This window comes from Corticium candelabrum, chromosome 21 (assembly GCF_963422355.1).
Source record: "Corticium candelabrum chromosome 21, ooCorCand1.1, whole genome shotgun sequence".
In the NCBI taxonomy this organism is placed as follows: Eukaryota; Metazoa; Porifera; class Homoscleromorpha; order Homosclerophorida; family Plakinidae; genus Corticium; species Corticium candelabrum.
Genome location: NC_085105.1, coordinates 472501 through 490000, shown reverse-complemented (window position 1 = coordinate 490000; position 17500 = coordinate 472501). Strand labels below are relative to the sequence as shown.

The window sequence follows — 17500 nt, the reverse complement described above, 5'->3', positions numbered from 1 at the left end:
ACACACACTCACACACACGGACACACACACACACACACACACACACACACACGGACACACCACACACACGGACACACCACACACACACACACACACACGGACACACCACACACACACGGACACACCACACACACACACGGACACATCACACACACACGGACACACGGACACACACACACACGGACACACACACACACACACACACGGACACACACCACACACACACACACCACATGGACGCACCACACACACACACACACACACACACACACACACACACACACGGACACACCACACACACACACACACACGGACACACCACACACACACGGACACACCACACACACACGGACACATCACACACACACGGACACACGGACACACACACACGGACACACACACACACACACACACGGACACACACCACACACACACACACACACCACATGGACGCACCACACACACACACACACACACACACGGACACACCACACACACACGGACACACCACACACACACGGACACACCACACACACACACACGGACACACACACACACGGACACACACACACACACGGACACACACACACACACACGGACACACACCACACACACACACACCACATGGACGCACCACACACACACACACACACACACACACACACACACACACACGGACACACCACACACACACACACGGACACACCACACACACCACACACACTCACACACACACACGGACACACACACACACACACACGGACACACCACACACACATGGACACACCACACACACACAGACACACACACACACACACACACACGGACACACCACACACACGGACACACCACACACACACACCACACACACGGACACACCACACACACACGGACACACACACACACGGACACACACACACACACACGGACACACACACACACACGGACACACACCACACACACACACACACACACACACTTCACTTCACGCTGCGTTCATTCCAATGAGAAACGAATCAGGCCAAGGTCACCATAGGCTATATCAGAGGAGTGGATGTTCTCTGACAGCAGAAACGCTTGTGGTTGTGGAGGCCTTGTTGGCAGAATGTTTGGTGACAGTACTGACATTGACTAGTCAGGGACTGACCATGTTTCTGTCTCTGGTGGTTTACAAGGCCGGCATGATTTACAGCAGTAAATCCACAACCATCAAAGCTGCAGTGTAAAGCAAACTCTGATGTCGTTTGCCTTGCTTTGCGGCGACGTTTCTGCTCCTCCTTGCGGTATTTCTCTTGTTCTTCCTTCTTGAAATTTACTTCCTGTGTGGCAGCCCAGATCTGATTCCTCCACTCATTCCTATCTTCTGCTAGTACCCTCCAAACCCCATCAAGATTGCAATTCCTTAAATCCCTCGGTACCAAATCGTTCCATCTCATTCTCTGGCCTCCGACTGAACGTCTACCTTGTGGTGATGCACACACCAAAAGCTTCCTTGGTAGATGACACTCATCCATAGCTCACTACAAAGTCTAAGTCATATGCCTTTCTTTACGCAAAAGGCAAGACTAGACTGGCTTGTTGGAATATTCAATCTGACACACAGACACACACACACACACACACACACACACACACACACACACACACACACACACACACACACACACACATGGACATACACACACACACACATTTCAAACATATTTATTCACACAAAATTAGTTTGCCTTTCTAACTATATTTTGTTGACAGTGAATAGTGATAAGTTGACTCACAGCTTGAAGGGGAGAACTGTGATGAGTGAAGACGAACGTTACGATGCTGTCAGACACTGTCGTTACGTTGATGAGATCATAACCGACGCTCCGTGGTTCATAACAGAGGAATTCATTGAAAAACACCAGGTAGTCATTATTAATTGATATTAATTTTTTAAAATAATTGTAATTATTATTGTAAAATAATTAGTAATTAATTGTAATTATAATATTTAATATCTAGTCTGGTGTATGTGTATGCAGACATTAGTAGGATATTACAGATGGAAGTTTCATTAGGAGGTTATTGTGACTGGCATGTTTATATTGACCCACACGTCTCTGTCATAGTGATGATGTTATAGACATTTGAATATTGTATTATGTTGTATTAGCTATGAGTGTCTAAGTGAAAGTACACACACGCATTCATGCACACACACATACACTCACTCACACACACACACACACACACACACACACACACATACACACATAGACACACACACACACACACACACACACACACACACACACACAACCTTCATTACATGATTTAATGACGTCATATTAAATTTGGCTTGTTCCAAAAAATGACTTGAAGTGGTGAAGTTGTATTTGAAATGAAACTAATTTCAGAAAAATTTTAAAAAATATTTTACATAATAAATGGTGTGTGTGTCACTGTGTCTGTGTGTGCATAAGTTCCAACATACATCAATGTATTATAGTATGTATCTTCCCTTTAGATTGATTTTGTTGCCCATGACGATGCCCCATATGCTGGTCCAGGCCAGACTGATGTGTATAAGGATATCAAAGCTAAAGGCATGTTTTTAGCCACACAACGGACAGAAGGAGTGTCGACATCAGATATTGTCTGTCGTATTGTAAGGAACTACGACAGTTACGTTCGACGTAATCTCGCACGAGGATATTCAAGGAAAGATTTGAATGTCGGCTTTATGAAGGTTAGACCAACCAATCACAATGCTCTACTGAATACATTAGCAAAGACTAATTTATATATAAGTAATTAAAATATGTAATTTATTATATTTAATTAATTATTTTTGTAATTAAATATTTATATTAAATTAAATGTAATAAGTTAAGCTTTTCTACTCTAGAGACTAATTGTAGCACACTTAAATTGGTAGATATCAAACAGTTTGATATTAACATACACCAATTGATATTAACATCATGAGAGTCAGTACTGTAACAGCAGCTGGTGGTGTCTTTCATCCTTTGGTCACCATCCTTGGCCTCTGGTCACCACACAGTAATCAGGACATTAAGGGTATTGCAGGTTGTCTTTTAGAAGGAATATGAGTCAGTAAATCTGTTCACACATACACACCACATTAGAAAGGATGTTACTCTTGCTAAGTTCATAGGGACAGGTGGCTTTTCAGTGGTCTTTCCTTCCTTGTTGTCAGCCGAGTGTTTACAGACCAGTCGTAAAAAGCATGAATCAATCATAAACGTCCACAGCCTTAACAATTGAATTAATTTCATTTCTTCAAATAATATTTAATCTAATTAAATTATATTTGGTTACCTTCAACCTGTAGATGTCTCTCAATGAGGACAATGATGACAAACAGCTGGACAGTAGAAATGTGTTGTTGTGACTTTGTTAGGAGAAGGAGATCAGAATGAAGGAGAAAATGCGCAAGTTAAAAACCAGAGTGAACGAGAAGGCCCACGAGAAGTGGTCACAACTGGAAGACAAATCTCACGAGCTCCTGCAGAAATGGGAAGCGAAATCGCGAGAACTGATAGGAGGATTCCTGAAGATCTTTGGAAAAGACAGCACGCTGGTAAGACATAAAATTTTGTAGACGTTTGTGGTAAATAGAAGTTGGTTGATATCAATTAGTAAATACTTGATATCAATCAGTAGATGAGAGTGGGGTAGCCCTAAAATGCCTGGAGGCTTTTTAGAGTGTGATGGCCTTCTCTTATGGTAGCGAGTCTAACCTTGGATTGCCAGTCGTATATCATCTCAGTCTTTCAGATATCATTAGAAGAGTGAATAAGCTGGCCCAAGGTCATCACGCACAAGTACGAGTAGCACACCAACTTAAACAGTTTTGTAGGAATGTTACATCGGCTGCTTTGTTAGTAGTTTTTGGTCACTTGGATGTTGTCTTGCTGCAGATCAGAGGGATGGCCAAATGCAGCCCCTGACCTGTTGGGTGTGGTTGCTATTAAAGTCTTTAGTTGGGTACACTAATGATCATACAAATGGTTATATTTCTGTTTCTGTCTGCACTGTCCGGAGACTCCGAGGTCAACGCATGCGTATATACGATTCTGGCGTGAGTGAGTTGAAGACAGCCAGTTGAATAAAGTCTGATTAATTACATTTGATTAAATTTGTAGCTCGTCTTTTGATTAGCTTGCGGTAATAGTCTGTTGAACTGCACAATTTCATGAAACAAAAGGTTACTATACTATAAGTCTAGATAAAAGATTTTGGATGAGGAGGTAAGAGGCAACCTAAAGCTTGTGCGGGCCCCTGGTGGCTAAAGTAAAGCCTTGGTAGATAGAATGTTATTACAGACTAACAGACTCAAGTGTATGGATGACAGAGTGCAGACTGCACGTTGTTTAGAAGTTTGAAACGATGAGATCTCTACTAACATTAGAAACACTGATGGAAACTCTAACCCTGCCCACTTCCCAACAGTCGCCTATTAGGCCATTCTTATTGACTCATTTCGTTCAGCCATTCCTCTATGTTAAGTTAATTTATTCGTTTTCCTCCCTAGTCTGGCTTTTTGAAGAACGGCAAGGAGCTGGTGAAAGATGCTTGGGTTGCTCTGTCTGTCTCACCTACGACTTCCGATGAAGATGACGACGACGACGACTAGAATGACGATGATAAGGACATTAACTATTTGCATTTTACTAACCACATTGAACAGTGTAAAACTACAAGCGTGTGTACAATGAAGTTGCTATTGACAGTAGCAAAGAAGACTGGTTTTGAATATCTATTGATTTATATTGACATTCGTTCACAAGCTACAATAATTGTGATCTCTTGCTGACAGAAAGGAATCACGAATCGTAATGAACATGTTACCAACACAGTGGTGACTTGGTTAGCTAAAACAAACATTGCAATGACTATAAGCAAACAGCAGTTGTGAACTAGTGGACGGCAACTGAACAGGTGAGACTTGACACTATAGAGTTGATATCATCATGAAAGAAATGCTTGATTCCTGTGGGTGAAATACTGTATGAGATGACAACAATGACTAAGTTTAGAGGTTCAATCAAACAGAGTAGATTTATTAGTGTTACTGAAACGAGAGTGAAGTGTGTGTGTGTGTGTGTGTGTGTGTGGTGTGTGCCTGTTGTGTGTAAATAATATTGGAAACTAAGACAGTATGTGTGGTTGTGGTTGTATGGAGCAGAGATGAGGCTACTAGATGCTGGAACTACTGCATATTATCGGAATTAATGTATACATATCAATGACTCATGATCACACAAGTTGAACCTCAATCAAGTGTCTAGAATCACCACACATATGCACACTTGTTAAAACGATTTCATATCTTGACTGCAGTTTTACTATCTGCAAACCAACATTTTGATTTTCACGATTCCCTTGTTGGACAGACAACAGATACATTCGTACATGACCAAACATTAAATTGCTTTCCTACATTGCTTCACTATCAATGAGTAAAACCACAGTTTTTCAAAAAAAAATGTACTACAGCCAACACGGCACATACACAGTTGCACAGTAAGTAAACCTGTGGTTGTCATGGCAACCATTAATTTAAAAAACATAACTATGTATATAAAAGGTACAAACATTTGAAGTAAGGGAATTGAGTCTGATTAGTTGTTTGTGTACACAAAATTTATGAATAACAAGTATGCAACAAAACAGCATTTTCATATCATAGTATTACATCCTATCACTACAATAGAGCATGCGATAGTTCATAGTAGTCGTGCAGTCGTTCCTCACTTTGTGTCAACACAGTTACACGACTAACAATACAACACATGCCTGACTGTGCAATCAGTTTCATTACAACTGTACACGTAATGAGCAAATTCGGCTGACAAAACAGACAAACTGTGGACCTAAATTGAAGTTGTTGCTATAGGAAGGTAATACATATCTGACATGTTAGTCTCAGATTATCAGCAGCAACTTCAATTGCTCTGGTTCAACCAGCAATCAGACATCATCTTGTGTGTGTGTGTGTGTGTGTGTGTGTGTGTGTGTGTTTGTGTGTGTGTGTGTGTGTGCACGGGCGCGCATGTAGAGTATGTCGTAATTCATTGCCAAAAACAACATTATACAAGATCAACTGACTCGTACTGGCACAAGATATGCATGCAGACATGAAAATCTAACGTACACTTATGATTCAGTGTGCTGGTCAAACAAACTCTACGGTCAGTCGTCTCTCTCTTAATCAATAATTCCAGTCTTTCACTACCCAGGTAGCATTGCATGTCTACGATGTTCAAAGCTTCACGTATGTCACAATGTTGTACATCGGATTGTATAGCCTGAATGTTCAACTAGCATTCTTTGTGTTTGCATGAACCCTTTGTTTGAATGCAGTCCAGCAGTTGTGTGTCACATTGTATCAACTGAAGCTCTAACAAGTTGCATGTACACTGCAGATACAATGACTAACAATTTCTTGCTGCAATCTTTACACTTGGCACATATTTCTATTGTAATTCCTACCCATCGTTTCTGGCAGAAAGGGAATAATTGAAGAGTGAAATGAAATGTTAGGTGTGACACAAATAGATACGTCCACTTCAGTCATGTGGTTGACATCTTTCCGATCGATTGTTCAGATGGTACAGTCCACCCTTCATTATTGTCTCCAACCCCGCAAGTATGTACATCCTTAAATTTCCATCTCAATAGCATAAGAGTTCTATGTGTTTGTGAGGAACTGACTTCTAGACCATATTAAAGTAAGGCTGGCATGGAGTGCACTGAAACTTGCCTACAAGTGCAATACAATCCACGCTGCAAAATGTCATCCTGATGAAAACCAAGCTGTTCTGTTTCTTTGCTGATTGAGAGTATGCTACGTGTCTCAATTGTGTTACCAGCCACAGAAAGGAATGGCCTGATCCTTAAGCTCATGTGCTGCAATGAGAGCTATGAGACTGTACTTGTATTTAACCAGTTGGTGGCTTGTGCAGAAAAATATTTACAAGTGACTGATAAGTGTGTGTCAGCCTAGTCATACACGGAAATGAGCTGAGACATCAACACATCCGGTTACACACAAAGTCATCAACAGCAGGATGTTATTACTTGCCATCTGTAACTAGTGGGAAACTGGACCAACAATGACCAAGCAGAAAGTTATGTTGAGAGCTGTTCAATGCACATTAATTAGTGACTCGGAATGAAAGATGGTATAACCAGAAAGATGACATTCTTGGTATTGGCTTGTCTGAACGGTTGACAATTGATATTTAATTAGTGGTATACATATGTTATAAAGAAGTGTGATACCTTCTATTTACTATAACAGTCACGCAGTCTGCTGTTCAGTTAGTCAGTTTGTCCAATTGTTATAACACAGAAATTTGTGAAAGAAAATGTCCGCCTTGACTACATTCATACTACGCTAGCATTCTTTAAGTTGGGTTTTTTATTGTCTGTAGTGAAACCAGAAACCACACACAAACAGACAAACAAGCAGACAAACAAGCAGACAAACAAACAGACAAACAAACAAACATCAGTAACAATTAACCAACTATTACATTTCAATTCCAAATTCCCTAAAATCTGGTTGATGTATATTGATTGGGTGAAATGCCAAGTATTGCTATTGAGATCAGTGACACATCTATCATTTCAATTAACATGATCGTACCTTTATTGTGGCCTTACTGGTCGATTTCCAGCAAAAGGAAACACTTGTGCAGCAAGACCTACAAACCAATGTGACAACAAAGCATTAAACTGTGATAATGATAATAACATCACAATTACAACACTGACAATTACCTCGCAAGGCAGGCATTCCAACTTGTGGCCGCAACAAGATGGGTGCACGATAGCCATACATGGGGGCTCTAAGAGAAACAGTGGGAACTGTGTTGACTGGCCGGATTGGCAAAACAGCAGGACTATTAACTATCTGGACTCTGTTACCAGCTGTAGAGCCAGGGTTAGGTGCATTGGAAGCTTCACTCAAAGCTGGTGTAGAAGTGGCTGCGGAGTTTGGTTGTGATGAGGAAGGGTCTATGTGTTGTGACTGTGAAGATGAAGAATGTGAAGGGTTAAGATTTGGGTTATGCTTGTTAGTTGCCTCATTGTATGATGATTGCTGGAATTCAGAGCGTGACATTGGATGTGCATCTTTCCAATCACTAGACTGACTATAACCGGAGGTATCTGCACGTGACTGAGACTGGAAATATGAATAACGAGAATTCTGGGAAGACTCGTGTGGATTATCTGATGGATAGGAAGACCTATAACCTCGTCTCGATGCTTCAAGCTCCTCGCCCACACGTCGTGGACCAGACTGAGGAGATGAACTAGGATATGTCTGGCTGTTGTCAGGCTTCCTTGAATAAGCATTTGAAGCCCGATAAGATGACGGGTCACTGTAAGATTTTTCTTGACTATCACGAGAATAACGTGATGGCTGGTGGGAATATTCTTCTTCTTCATATATTTGTGGTTTTGTAGGAGAGTAACCTTCATACTCTCTTATGAAATTTCTAGTTTGTTCTTCTGACGTAGCATATGGTTGAGGAGCCAAACGACTGGCATGGGGTCGACCTGCACTACCAGCTGCACGACTGTCACTGTATGGGTTGGACTGCTGAGGGAAACGTGATGACTCATCAGAGAATGTGGCCGTTGGTCGACCATATGGATCATATTGACTGGCAGGTAATCTAGCGGAGTCTCGAGGTTCCCATCTACTTTGCTGAGGGACAGACTGCTGATGAGATGAAGGATCTCTATAGCCATCACTTGGGGTCATGCGTCTTTCACCTTGTCTCTCATCATAGTAACGTGATGATGGTTGCTGAGTGGGACGTTGTTCCTCCCACCGACTCTCTCCACGGCTCATCTGGCCTTCAGGTTGTGTAGGAACATAACTTCTTTCACGTTGAGAATCCATCCTACCACCAAGGTCAGATCTAGTAGCACCTTGCTGATCTTCTTGACTCCATCTCCACCTGCTGAGATCTTCTCTTGGTCGAGGTATCTCATTCTCAAGTCTGTCTGCCATCCTTTCACCATGAGACCTTGTCCCAGTCCATTCACGGGGATGGTTCATTCCTATCCGACCATCTCCACTTCGTCGCTCAGCCCCACCCATTTGCTCACGTGTGACTGCTCGTTCAGGCGCACCCAATCTATCAGAAATGGCCGTTCTTTCAAGCAAGCCTCCTCTCTCAGACAAATCAGACCTCTCAGGCAAGCCAGCTCGCTCATAACCACCCATTCTTCCTGGTTCTCCTAACCTTTGAGGTACACTCAATCTATCGGATGTACCCATTCTGGATGCCCCACCCACACCTATCCTATCGGCCATGCCTGCTGCTCTGTCTGACATTCCAGTACGATCAACCCGTGCACCAATCTGTTCACCTTCCATCTGTTGACCAGCCCATTCGTTTGCCCCCATCCTCTCCTTACTGACACCTGCACCCATCCTGTCTCTGTCTATTCTCATTCTGTCATCACCTTTTGCATACATTCGTTCATTATCAGACCTGTAGGCTGATCTCACTTGATCTGATCTCATCCTTTGTCTGTCATCCTGTCTATATGCCGAGTCGCCCATTTGCTGCTGCCTGTTTGTATTGTAGTACTGATCATCCACCCTTCCTCCTGCCTCCTGGTTCACTCCCCAAGAAACGTCTCTCTTCATTCGAAATTCTCTCTGCCTTTCCTGCTCTTGTCTGTCATTATAATATCCAGTAGAGTAGCCATGCCCTTCACCATAATAACCACTTACTTCACTGGTTGCTTGCGCACCACCCATTTGGCTACGACGACTTTCATCCTCATTAGGATCCCAACGTGTGAAGCGTCTGTCAGTTTGTGCACCTCGCCCATACCCTGCCATCTCTCCACGTGGTCTGCTACCATACGAACCATCATTGCCATGCCAAGTATCTCTGCTCTCCTGTTCTCTCCTCTGCATATGTATCCTCTCCTGTTCTCTGATTTGATGCCGTAAATCCCCATCGTCCCTCCCTCTCCATCGACCTCGACCAGCATCTCTGTTGTTTTGCTCTCCCCACGTGCCTCTCCTTGGTTCTCTCCTCTCCCTACTTCTGCTTCTTGAACGATTTTGGTCTCTTCCCATTCGTCTCAATGGTGGAGAGCGACGATATTCCCCTTGCCGTCTTCTCTGAAAAGATTCCTTCCCAGTGTCAGGACGAGCAATTTGAACTGTAAGAGTCCGACCACGAATTGTCTACAAAGAAAAATGAGAATAAAAATCAACCTAACATGTAAGTAACATCACTATGAGTAACTTCTTACTTGAGAATGCATTTCTGCTACAGCTTTAGTGGCTGATTCAGCAGTTTCAAAAGTGATAAAACCATAGCCTTTAGTGAAACCTGTTTCTTTGTCTCGAATGATCAAAACTAAACAAAAACAATTAAATTACCTAAAACAACACACTCAACAGTTGTAAAGGGAAAGTACTACACTAAACATCAACATTAACTATTTCAACTAGAAATGTTCCTATGACATTAAAATACACATAATTTTCAAATTTTAGTCAACATTTTAATTAATGATTAAAACAAGCATGGTTATACGGACTAGTCATCGTCTTCCGGTGAATTCGAGGTGTGGTAACGTCACAAGGGCAACAGAAGTTACTCACATCAACTCAAATGAAAGAATCTCAGCTTAGTGCAAGGGTGCATTTCTTTGGCCTCTTCTGCTCTTCTTGAAGAGACCAGAAGAGTCATGCGACCTCTTCTGGCCAAAAAACGGAAGAGGCAGAAGAGAAGAGGTTTCGTGACTTGTGAGACAGGCGCATTAGAAACCCACCTAACGATGGAAGGCGACGAGCCGTCTTGCTTCCCTTTGCTTTGGAAACCAAGTGATCTTCCACCAATAGCAATATCGAATTTTTACATCTACAGCTGCTGCTAACGCATGTTCGCCAAGAACTCCTTTGAGGCACCACAAACAAAGGCACAACAGTTGCAAAGATCGCTTCTTTAAGTAGAAATTTGATTTCTTCTAATGAAAGCCTTATCTAGACAATTAATTTTACAACTAAAAGATGCCGCAAACTAGTAATGCGCATGCTCAGCTCTTCTGACCGTTTCTTTGGTTTGGCTCTCCTGATCAACTGCTCATGATCAACCTCTTCTAACACCTCTATTCCTATTCCAGAAGAGCAGAAGAGGCAAAACAAATGCGCCTAAACCTTATCTAGCATTGAATTCAAGTTAAGTCAGCTCGAGTTAACAAAATGTAGTTTAATAGGGAAGGCCGCGTTTTCATCAATACTGTATTATCTCTATTTGTATCCACTACTGTTTGTAGCAATAAAACCAGAAGCATCCCTACCGCCTCCTAAACTAGACTCAAACACAAGAGAAAGCAGCTCAACTGTCTCAACACGTTCGCGCCATTTACCTTCCGCGATTTTGCCAAACTTGGCGAACGCCTCTTGTATAACGCTCTCGTCAATGTCACTATTAATGCCTCCGAGAAAAACCTTCCTTGGATTCTGTGGCGCCTCCTAAAAAGACAAAAATGAGCATAACACACAAAATTACCCAAGGGGGCCCCAATATACGTTCTTACTTCAGGTTGTTTTACAGCAGTTTCCATAGCTAAGAAACACGTTCACTAAGCAAAAGCGAAGAAAACAAACGCGGAACGAGGATGTTCTAAAGCGAGAAGCAACCTCGTGCAACACGCATAAATGAAGTCCCGTATGCCTAGCAAAACCCGTATATGACATAGCTACAGTACAATAATATATTTACAATATTAATCCAACTTTTCTCGAAATGTGTTATGTGTAGTGTGCGTGTAGCAGCCTTAAGGTGTTGATAATGATTTAATTATACAAAAAGAGCGTCAACCGTTCAACCTTTTGTTCGATGTCCCGTATATTATGAGTTCCCGTATCTTCCACAATGACAGATAGCGAGTTGTTGAACGGATTGAAAGATACCGAACAAGACACCAAGTATGAAATGAACCAACCAGACTCGAAGGCATATAATATTGAAAGATTTTGAATAGGCAGAGTGATGGCGCATGCGCAAGTTTAGCCTTCATGAAAACTGATGACGTCAAAAACAGTGTAACCAGACAGGTATGATGGACAGAGGAATTTAATGCCGAGAGTGAAACTGAACTGTTTAGCTTGTTCATGGCGTTTTTGAAAGAGACAAGGAAATTAAACGATTGATATCAATAAGTAATTTGTTTGTTTGTAGTGTGTCTGTCCTAAACTGTATGCATGTGTGTGTATGTGTGTGTGTGTGTGTGTGTGTGTGTGTGTGTGTGTGCGTGTGTGTGTGTGTGTGTGTGTGTGTGTGTGTGTTATGTGTGTGTGTCTTAGTTCACAGTCCAGACCAGGATCGGAAAAAAGTTGAAGAAGCTCGTGGTATCGTTGCATTGAAAACTAAGGAATTGAAGCAACTGCAGACTCAATTGAGAGAGGCTGAGAAGATACTGGTGTGTGTGTGTGTGTGTGTATGTGTGTGTGTGTGTGTGTGTGTGTGTGTGTGTGTGTGTGTGTGGTGTGTGTTTGTGTGTGTGTGTGTGCATGTGGTGTGTGTGTGTGTGTGTGTGTGTGTGCATGTGTGTGGTGTGTGTGTGTGTGTGTGTGTGTGCATGTGTGTGGTGTGTGTGTGTGTGTGTGTGTGTGTGTGTGTGTGTGTGTGTGTGTGTGTGTGTGTGTGTGTGCCACTCAATATTTCTCTGCAATGTAGGACCAATCACTGTATGAAGCGAAGGAAAAGTTGAAAGCAATAAAAAAGGCAAACAAAGGTATAAAGAGAGAGTCTTATCCATATCCACTCCAGCCTTGATTTTATTGTCTGTTTGACTTGTCTGTCTATTTCTCTATTTGTCTGGCTGTTTGTCTGTCTATTTGTCTGTGTATTTGTCTGTCTAGTTGTCTGTCTGTTTGTCTGTCTATTTGTCTGTCTGTTTGTCTGTCTATTTGTCTGTCTGTTTGTCTGTCTGTTTGTCTGTCGATTTGTCTGTCGATTTGTCTGTCTATTTGTCTGTCGATTTGTCTGTCTATTTGTCTGTCTATTTGCCTGTCTGTCTGTCTATTTGTCTGTCTGTTTGTCTGTCTATTTGTCTGTATAGTTGTCTACTCTTTGTAAACTTTATTTGTCTCATTGTCCCTATCTCTTCCTCTAAATCATCTCTTTCCATCCAGGCATTATATCATCTGAAGAACTGATTGCTTATGGTCATAAGCTCAGTATGGCAAATGTCATCTCTCCTCCAGTTGGCTGGCTGCCTGGTGATGGTCGACGTCCATATCCTACTGACGTTGACATGAGACGTGGCATTCTTGCGAGAACCAACAGAGACATATCGATAGACAGAGTGTCCGATTTATCAAAGCCTGATGTTGCCATGGAAACCAATCAACAGACGATGGGTAGGCCACACACCATTTGGAATGTTTGGTTGTTTTGGTTACATGTAGTGTATGGCCAAATTGTAGAATCTGAGCCATCGGTGTGGAAGGCACCTCCTGAGTTGGACTCACTAACAGGAAAGGTAAGACACCAGATGTGCAATTGTGTTGACAAGGTGAGAGAGTGAGCTGAAAGAGGGATGATTAGGTGAAATACAAACAGCTGCAGCATGGTCAACACAGGCAGACAGCCAATGCACAAACACAGAGACAGACAGACGGACGGACAAACACGGAGACGGACAGACAGACAGACAGACGGACAGACAGCCAATGGACAAACACAGAGATAGACAGACGGACAGACAGACAGACAGCCAATGGACAAACACAGAGACAGAAAAACAGACAGCTAATTGACAAACACAGAGACAGACAAACAGACAGCCAGTCAACCAATGGACAAACACAGACAGACAGCCAACAGACAACCACAGAGACAGATAAACGGACAGACAGACAGACAGACAGACAGACAGACAATGGACAACACAGAGACAGACAAACAGCCAGACAGCCAATGGACAAACACAGAGACAGACAAACAGCCAATGGACAAACACAGAGACAGACAAACAGCCAGACAGCCAATGGACAAACACAGAGACAGACAAACAGCCAGTGGACAAACAGCCAGACAGCCAGACAGCCAATGGACAAACACAGAGACAAACAGCCAATGGACAAACACAGAGACAGACAAACAGACGGACAGACAGCCAATGGACAAACACAGACAGGCAATTTGTCAGGTAGCCAGCACTTCCATTGTTTGCTTCTTGTCGTAACTCTATAAACTCTGTGGTGCATTGCGTAGACATTTGACTCATTCAGCACTAATGTCACCAATGATGTCTCTCCATCCGCAGTCGGTCTTGCAAATGGACAGGAAAACTCACCCGAAGGCGATGATTCAGATTCAGCATCAGACTCATCGCCGTCGTCGTCATCCAGCGACGACTAACCAAAAAACGTGATTTCCTTTATTTCTTGTGTAATACAAATACTAACATACATCATACAACATCATACAAATGAAGTCTCATACATAATATCCTTCAATTATTACTAGTTGATATTAATAATTACAAGATTTGACGACAAATTAGATTGAGAAACTAACTCGTCGTCACAACTGTCCTATTGCTGTCTGATGCATCACCATCACCTCGTCCCTTGTGAAGACACCTTGTTCCATCATCACTGTTTGACGAACCCGCAAGCTTTTCTCGCTCTCTACCATCCTCCCTCTCTGCTATCGAGCTGACGACTTGCCTCTCTACTTGATCATTGACAGAAAACCTGCCCGGTTTCCTCTGCTGTCTTGGCCTGCTGTTTGGTCTTAACCCACGAGCTGCAGCTGCCGCACCGAAGCCGATGCCTGCAAGACGAGTTTTGCCTCTCATCAAGCTCGGACTGTGTCCACTTACTTCCTCTTTCCCTTCGTCCCTGTTTGCTGCAACTACGTCATCAAGAGTCCAATCAGAGTTGGGAAGATCGTTGGCAGTCGTAGGAGTCTGCGTCTCTACCGATTTTTCTGTAGTCAACGGATCGTGTGATGGTGCGATGTCTCTTGTGTTGACTCTAACGTGTTCCTCTCCTGCTCTTTGTTTCTCTTCATCGTCCGTCCTCGCTCTGTTGTCTTCGTTTTGGCCTGATTGATTGCTTGATGAGTGACCGCTTACACTCGACTTTCTTACTATTGCATTACGTGCTCTTTGTATGTTGTCTCTATTGTCGGACGTATCACAATGTGTAGGATTCCTCGCTGCTGCTGCTGCTACTGCTGCTGCTGCTGCTGCTGCTGATGGGGAATGTTCGTGGGTTTGTTGAGAGGCTATGGCTTCGTATGGTGGTGGTGGGTCTGAAAAGTCTGCGAGAGATGGTGGGACTAGAGGTTGTGTGAAGTAGGGAATGTCTCGTTCGAGGGACTGGACAGGATGGTGACTATCAATGTCAACAAATCAAACATTGAGTTAGTGTTATCGGCATGCCAAGCTGTCCATCCGTCTACGTATATGTTTGTCTATCTGTTTATCAAATCATTTGCTAGGCAAAAACAGAAAATGTACCGAGTTGCCTCTGTCTGTCTGTCTATCTGTCTGTCTATCTGTCTGTCCATCTGTCTGTCTGTCTATCAATCTGTCTGTCTGTCTGTCTGTCTGTCTGTCTGTCTGTCTGATTATGCATATCTGCAACACGTACTTGTGATGACTAAACAGCTGGAGCAATTCTAAAATATTGTGCAGTGTAATTCTCATGTCATTAGTAGGCAGTCCACAGTTCTGTCGAAGCTGAAACACCAAAGAGAACACAGTTAACCCAAATTATGTCAAAACATCAATACAACAGATGTTATTTGTGTGTGCGTGTGCGTGTGTGTGTGTGTGTGTGTGTGTGCCCGGATGTATATGGTGGCGCCTGGAGTTTGAATTGCTCCGTGGTTGCCTACAATTTTCCAATACTCTATGGTTCCATCGCTTATCATTTTTCTATCGTTTGAGTAACTCGCCACACCAGCAAGTGAGAAAAGCATGGCTGCAAGACCAGGAGGTGGTAGGATGGCGTCACTTGTGCCATCTCTCACTTCTTACCCGTGGAGAACTTGTAAGTCTCTTGGCGTCGATTTCCTGCACAAAGAACATCGACAAAGTCGAGAAAGAGGATTCCCTTTTGGTACTGTGTGGTTTCAGAGGCTCAAGGAGCTGCACAGATATGATTTTCACAGTGCGTCAACTTCTTGAAAAAAGTCGTGGGAACATAAAATTCGTTCTTCAGTTTTGTAGATCTAAAAAAAGGCGCATGACTCTCTTCCACGCTCAGCCATGTGGTTAATAAGTTATGTTAACATTAAAGAAGCTTGGAGTTCCAGACCACACCATTGACATCATCAGATCATTCCATGATGGAATGACGGCTCAAATCAAACTAAATGGAACATTGCTAGAGCCAATCAGTGTTGATAACGGACTACCGCAAGGCTGTTGCATGACTTCTTTGCTTTTTAATCTATACGTGTGTTTTGTAATGGAACGCTGGAGTACAAGAGTACAGGATCCTAATGTAGGTGTCATGATCTATTACAAGTATGACAAAAAGCTATTTCGGAGATACAAGCACAATTCTACTGAAATGCTGCTAACTGACTGTCAATATGTGGAAGATGCTGCCCTGCTGTCAACTACTAGATCAGGGGCTATGAGAGCGGTGACTGAATATATGAAGTGAAGACAAGTCAAGATTTTGGTTTATCACTGAGCATCCCAAAAACTAAGGTGATGGCTGCAGGTAGGGAGGTATGTTCCAAAGATCGCAGATACTGAACATGGTGACATTGACTATGTATGAGATTTCACATATCTTGGATCCACAATTGAAGCTTCAGGAAAATTAGACTTGGATGTAGATTGCAGAATTACAAAAGCATCCAAGACATTTGGAGCTTTACGTAAAGATGTGTTTGAGGATAAAAATCTGACTACATCGACAAAACGCAAAGTATATGATGCTTGTGTGCTCTCTACACTATTATATGGCTCTGAATCGTGGACCCCTTTGAAGAAACATCTTCAGAAATTGAACTCTTTTCATAATAGATGTCTCCGGTCGTGTCTTGGAATCTCTATCACAACACAGTGGGAAAATCATATCTCAAATGAAACAATAAGACAAAGATGGAGAGATCCTGACACTGTAAACATCAAACTTATAAGACAACGTGTGCAATGGTTAGGGCATTTGGCTCGAATGCCCAACCATTGAATTCCCAAGATGTGCTTCTTTGGGTGGTTATCAGAAAAACGTCCACAGGGCGGCCCTAAGAAACGCTGGAAAGACATAATTAGGAAAGACCTAAATGATCTGAACATTCCAGAAAGCTGTTGGTATGACTTAGCAAATAGATCAAGATACCATGCCTGTCTGGAGTCTAGTCAAGTGTCATCTGGCAAAGTTGATTTACAAACTGTTGTCTGCCCTGAATGTCTCAGAGGTTTCAGACGCATTAGTGACTTGAAGAGACACAAATGCATTGCTGAAAGA

At 42.6% G+C, this 17500-nt stretch overlaps 5 protein-coding genes and 1 pseudogene across 6 annotated transcripts in view; 3 read left to right on the top strand and 3 right to left on the bottom strand.

Annotated features, from left to right (window-relative positions):
• Nucleotides 1–4779, top strand: part of LOC134196921 (choline-phosphate cytidylyltransferase A-like) — a 6031-nt gene extending 1252 nt beyond the window's left edge. The window contains exons 4-7 of the mRNA XM_062666144.1: nt 1753–1904; nt 2507–2728; nt 3404–3583; nt 4538–4779. Coding sequence (XP_062522128.1) covers nt 1753–1904; nt 2507–2728; nt 3404–3583; nt 4538–4639 — 656 coding nt within the window. The 3' untranslated portion in view covers nt 4640–4779. The remainder of the gene's footprint in view (nt 1–1752; nt 1905–2506; nt 2729–3403; nt 3584–4537) is intronic.
• Nucleotides 920–1741, bottom strand: LOC134196924 (uncharacterized). The gene has a single exon (XM_062666147.1). It carries the CDS (start codon nt 1512–1514, stop codon nt 1038–1040), a length of 477 nt encoding a protein of 158 aa, XP_062522131.1. The 5' UTR covers nt 1515–1741; the 3' UTR covers nt 920–1037.
• A 71-nt stretch (nt 4780–4850) lies between the features above and the next one.
• On the bottom strand, nt 4851–11829 carry LOC134196919 (RNA-binding motif protein, X-linked-like-3). Of its 2 annotated transcripts, none has more exons than XM_062666142.1 (6): nt 11593–11829; nt 11422–11524; nt 10300–10406; nt 7792–10231; nt 7658–7715; nt 4851–4996 (listed from the first exon to the last, which is right to left on the bottom strand). In XM_062666142.1, the coding sequence occupies exons 1-5, from the start codon at nt 11617–11619 to the stop codon at nt 7660–7662; spliced, it is 2733 nt and encodes a 910-aa protein (XP_062522126.1). In that variant the 5' UTR covers nt 11620–11829; the 3' UTR covers nt 4851–4996; nt 7658–7659. The 2 variants fall into 2 exon arrangements, with proteins under 2 accessions (XP_062522126.1, XP_062522125.1); XM_062666141.1 differs by having other exon boundaries at nt 11422–11527; nt 11593–11828.
• A 76-nt stretch (nt 11830–11905) lies between these two features.
• On the top strand, nt 11906–14550 carry LOC134196922 (mediator of RNA polymerase II transcription subunit 4-like). The gene is made up of 8 exons (XM_062666145.1): nt 11906–11983; nt 12040–12112; nt 12163–12217; nt 12362–12477; nt 12735–12792; nt 13193–13420; nt 13487–13542; nt 14277–14550. Exons 1-8 carry the CDS (start codon nt 11931–11933, stop codon nt 14421–14423), a joined length of 786 nt encoding a protein of 261 aa, XP_062522129.1. The 5' UTR covers nt 11906–11930; the 3' UTR covers nt 14424–14550.
• LOC134196920 (UV radiation resistance-associated protein-like) overlaps nt 14432–17500 on the bottom strand; it is a 16122-nt gene continuing 13053 nt past the window's right edge. Inside the window, exons 15-16 of the mRNA XM_062666143.1 lie at nt 15665–15753; nt 14432–15406 (exon numbers count right to left, since the gene is read on the bottom strand). Of these exons, the coding sequence (XP_062522127.1) occupies nt 14578–15406; nt 15665–15753 (918 nt within the window). The 3' untranslated portion in view covers nt 14432–14577. The remainder of the gene's footprint in view (nt 15407–15664; nt 15754–17500) is intronic.
• Nucleotides 16738–17500, top strand: part of LOC134196353 (uncharacterized) — a 985-nt pseudogene continuing 222 nt past the window's right edge.

Excerpts from the sequence above, each read along its gene's own strand:
- LOC134196924 (XM_062666147.1), bottom strand. The coding sequence starts at position 1,514 with ATGGATGAGTGTCATCTACCAAGGAAGCTTTTGGTGTGTGCATCACCA.
- LOC134196919 (XM_062666141.1), bottom strand. The coding sequence starts at position 11,619 with ATGGAAACTGCTGTAAAACAACCTGAA. Across the intron at positions 10,407-11,421 it reads GTTTGGCAAAATCGCGGAAG|TTTTGATCATTCGAGACAAA; the intron begins GTAAATGGCGCG and ends GTTTTTGTTTAG. Across the intron at positions 7,716-7,791 it reads TGGAATGCCTGCCTTGCGAG|GTCTTGCTGCACAAGTGTTT; the intron begins GTAATTGTCAGT and ends ATTGGTTTGTAG.
- LOC134196922 (XM_062666145.1), top strand. The coding sequence starts at position 11,931 with ATGACAGATAGCGAGTTGTTGAACGGATTGAAAGATACCGAACAAGAC. Across the intron at positions 12,113-12,162 it reads AAAACAGTGTAACCAGACAG|CTTGTTCATGGCGTTTTTGA; the intron begins GTATGATGGACA and ends TGAACTGTTTAG. Across the intron at positions 12,793-13,192 it reads AATAAAAAAGGCAAACAAAG|GCATTATATCATCTGAAGAA; the intron begins GTATAAAGAGAG and ends CTTTCCATCCAG.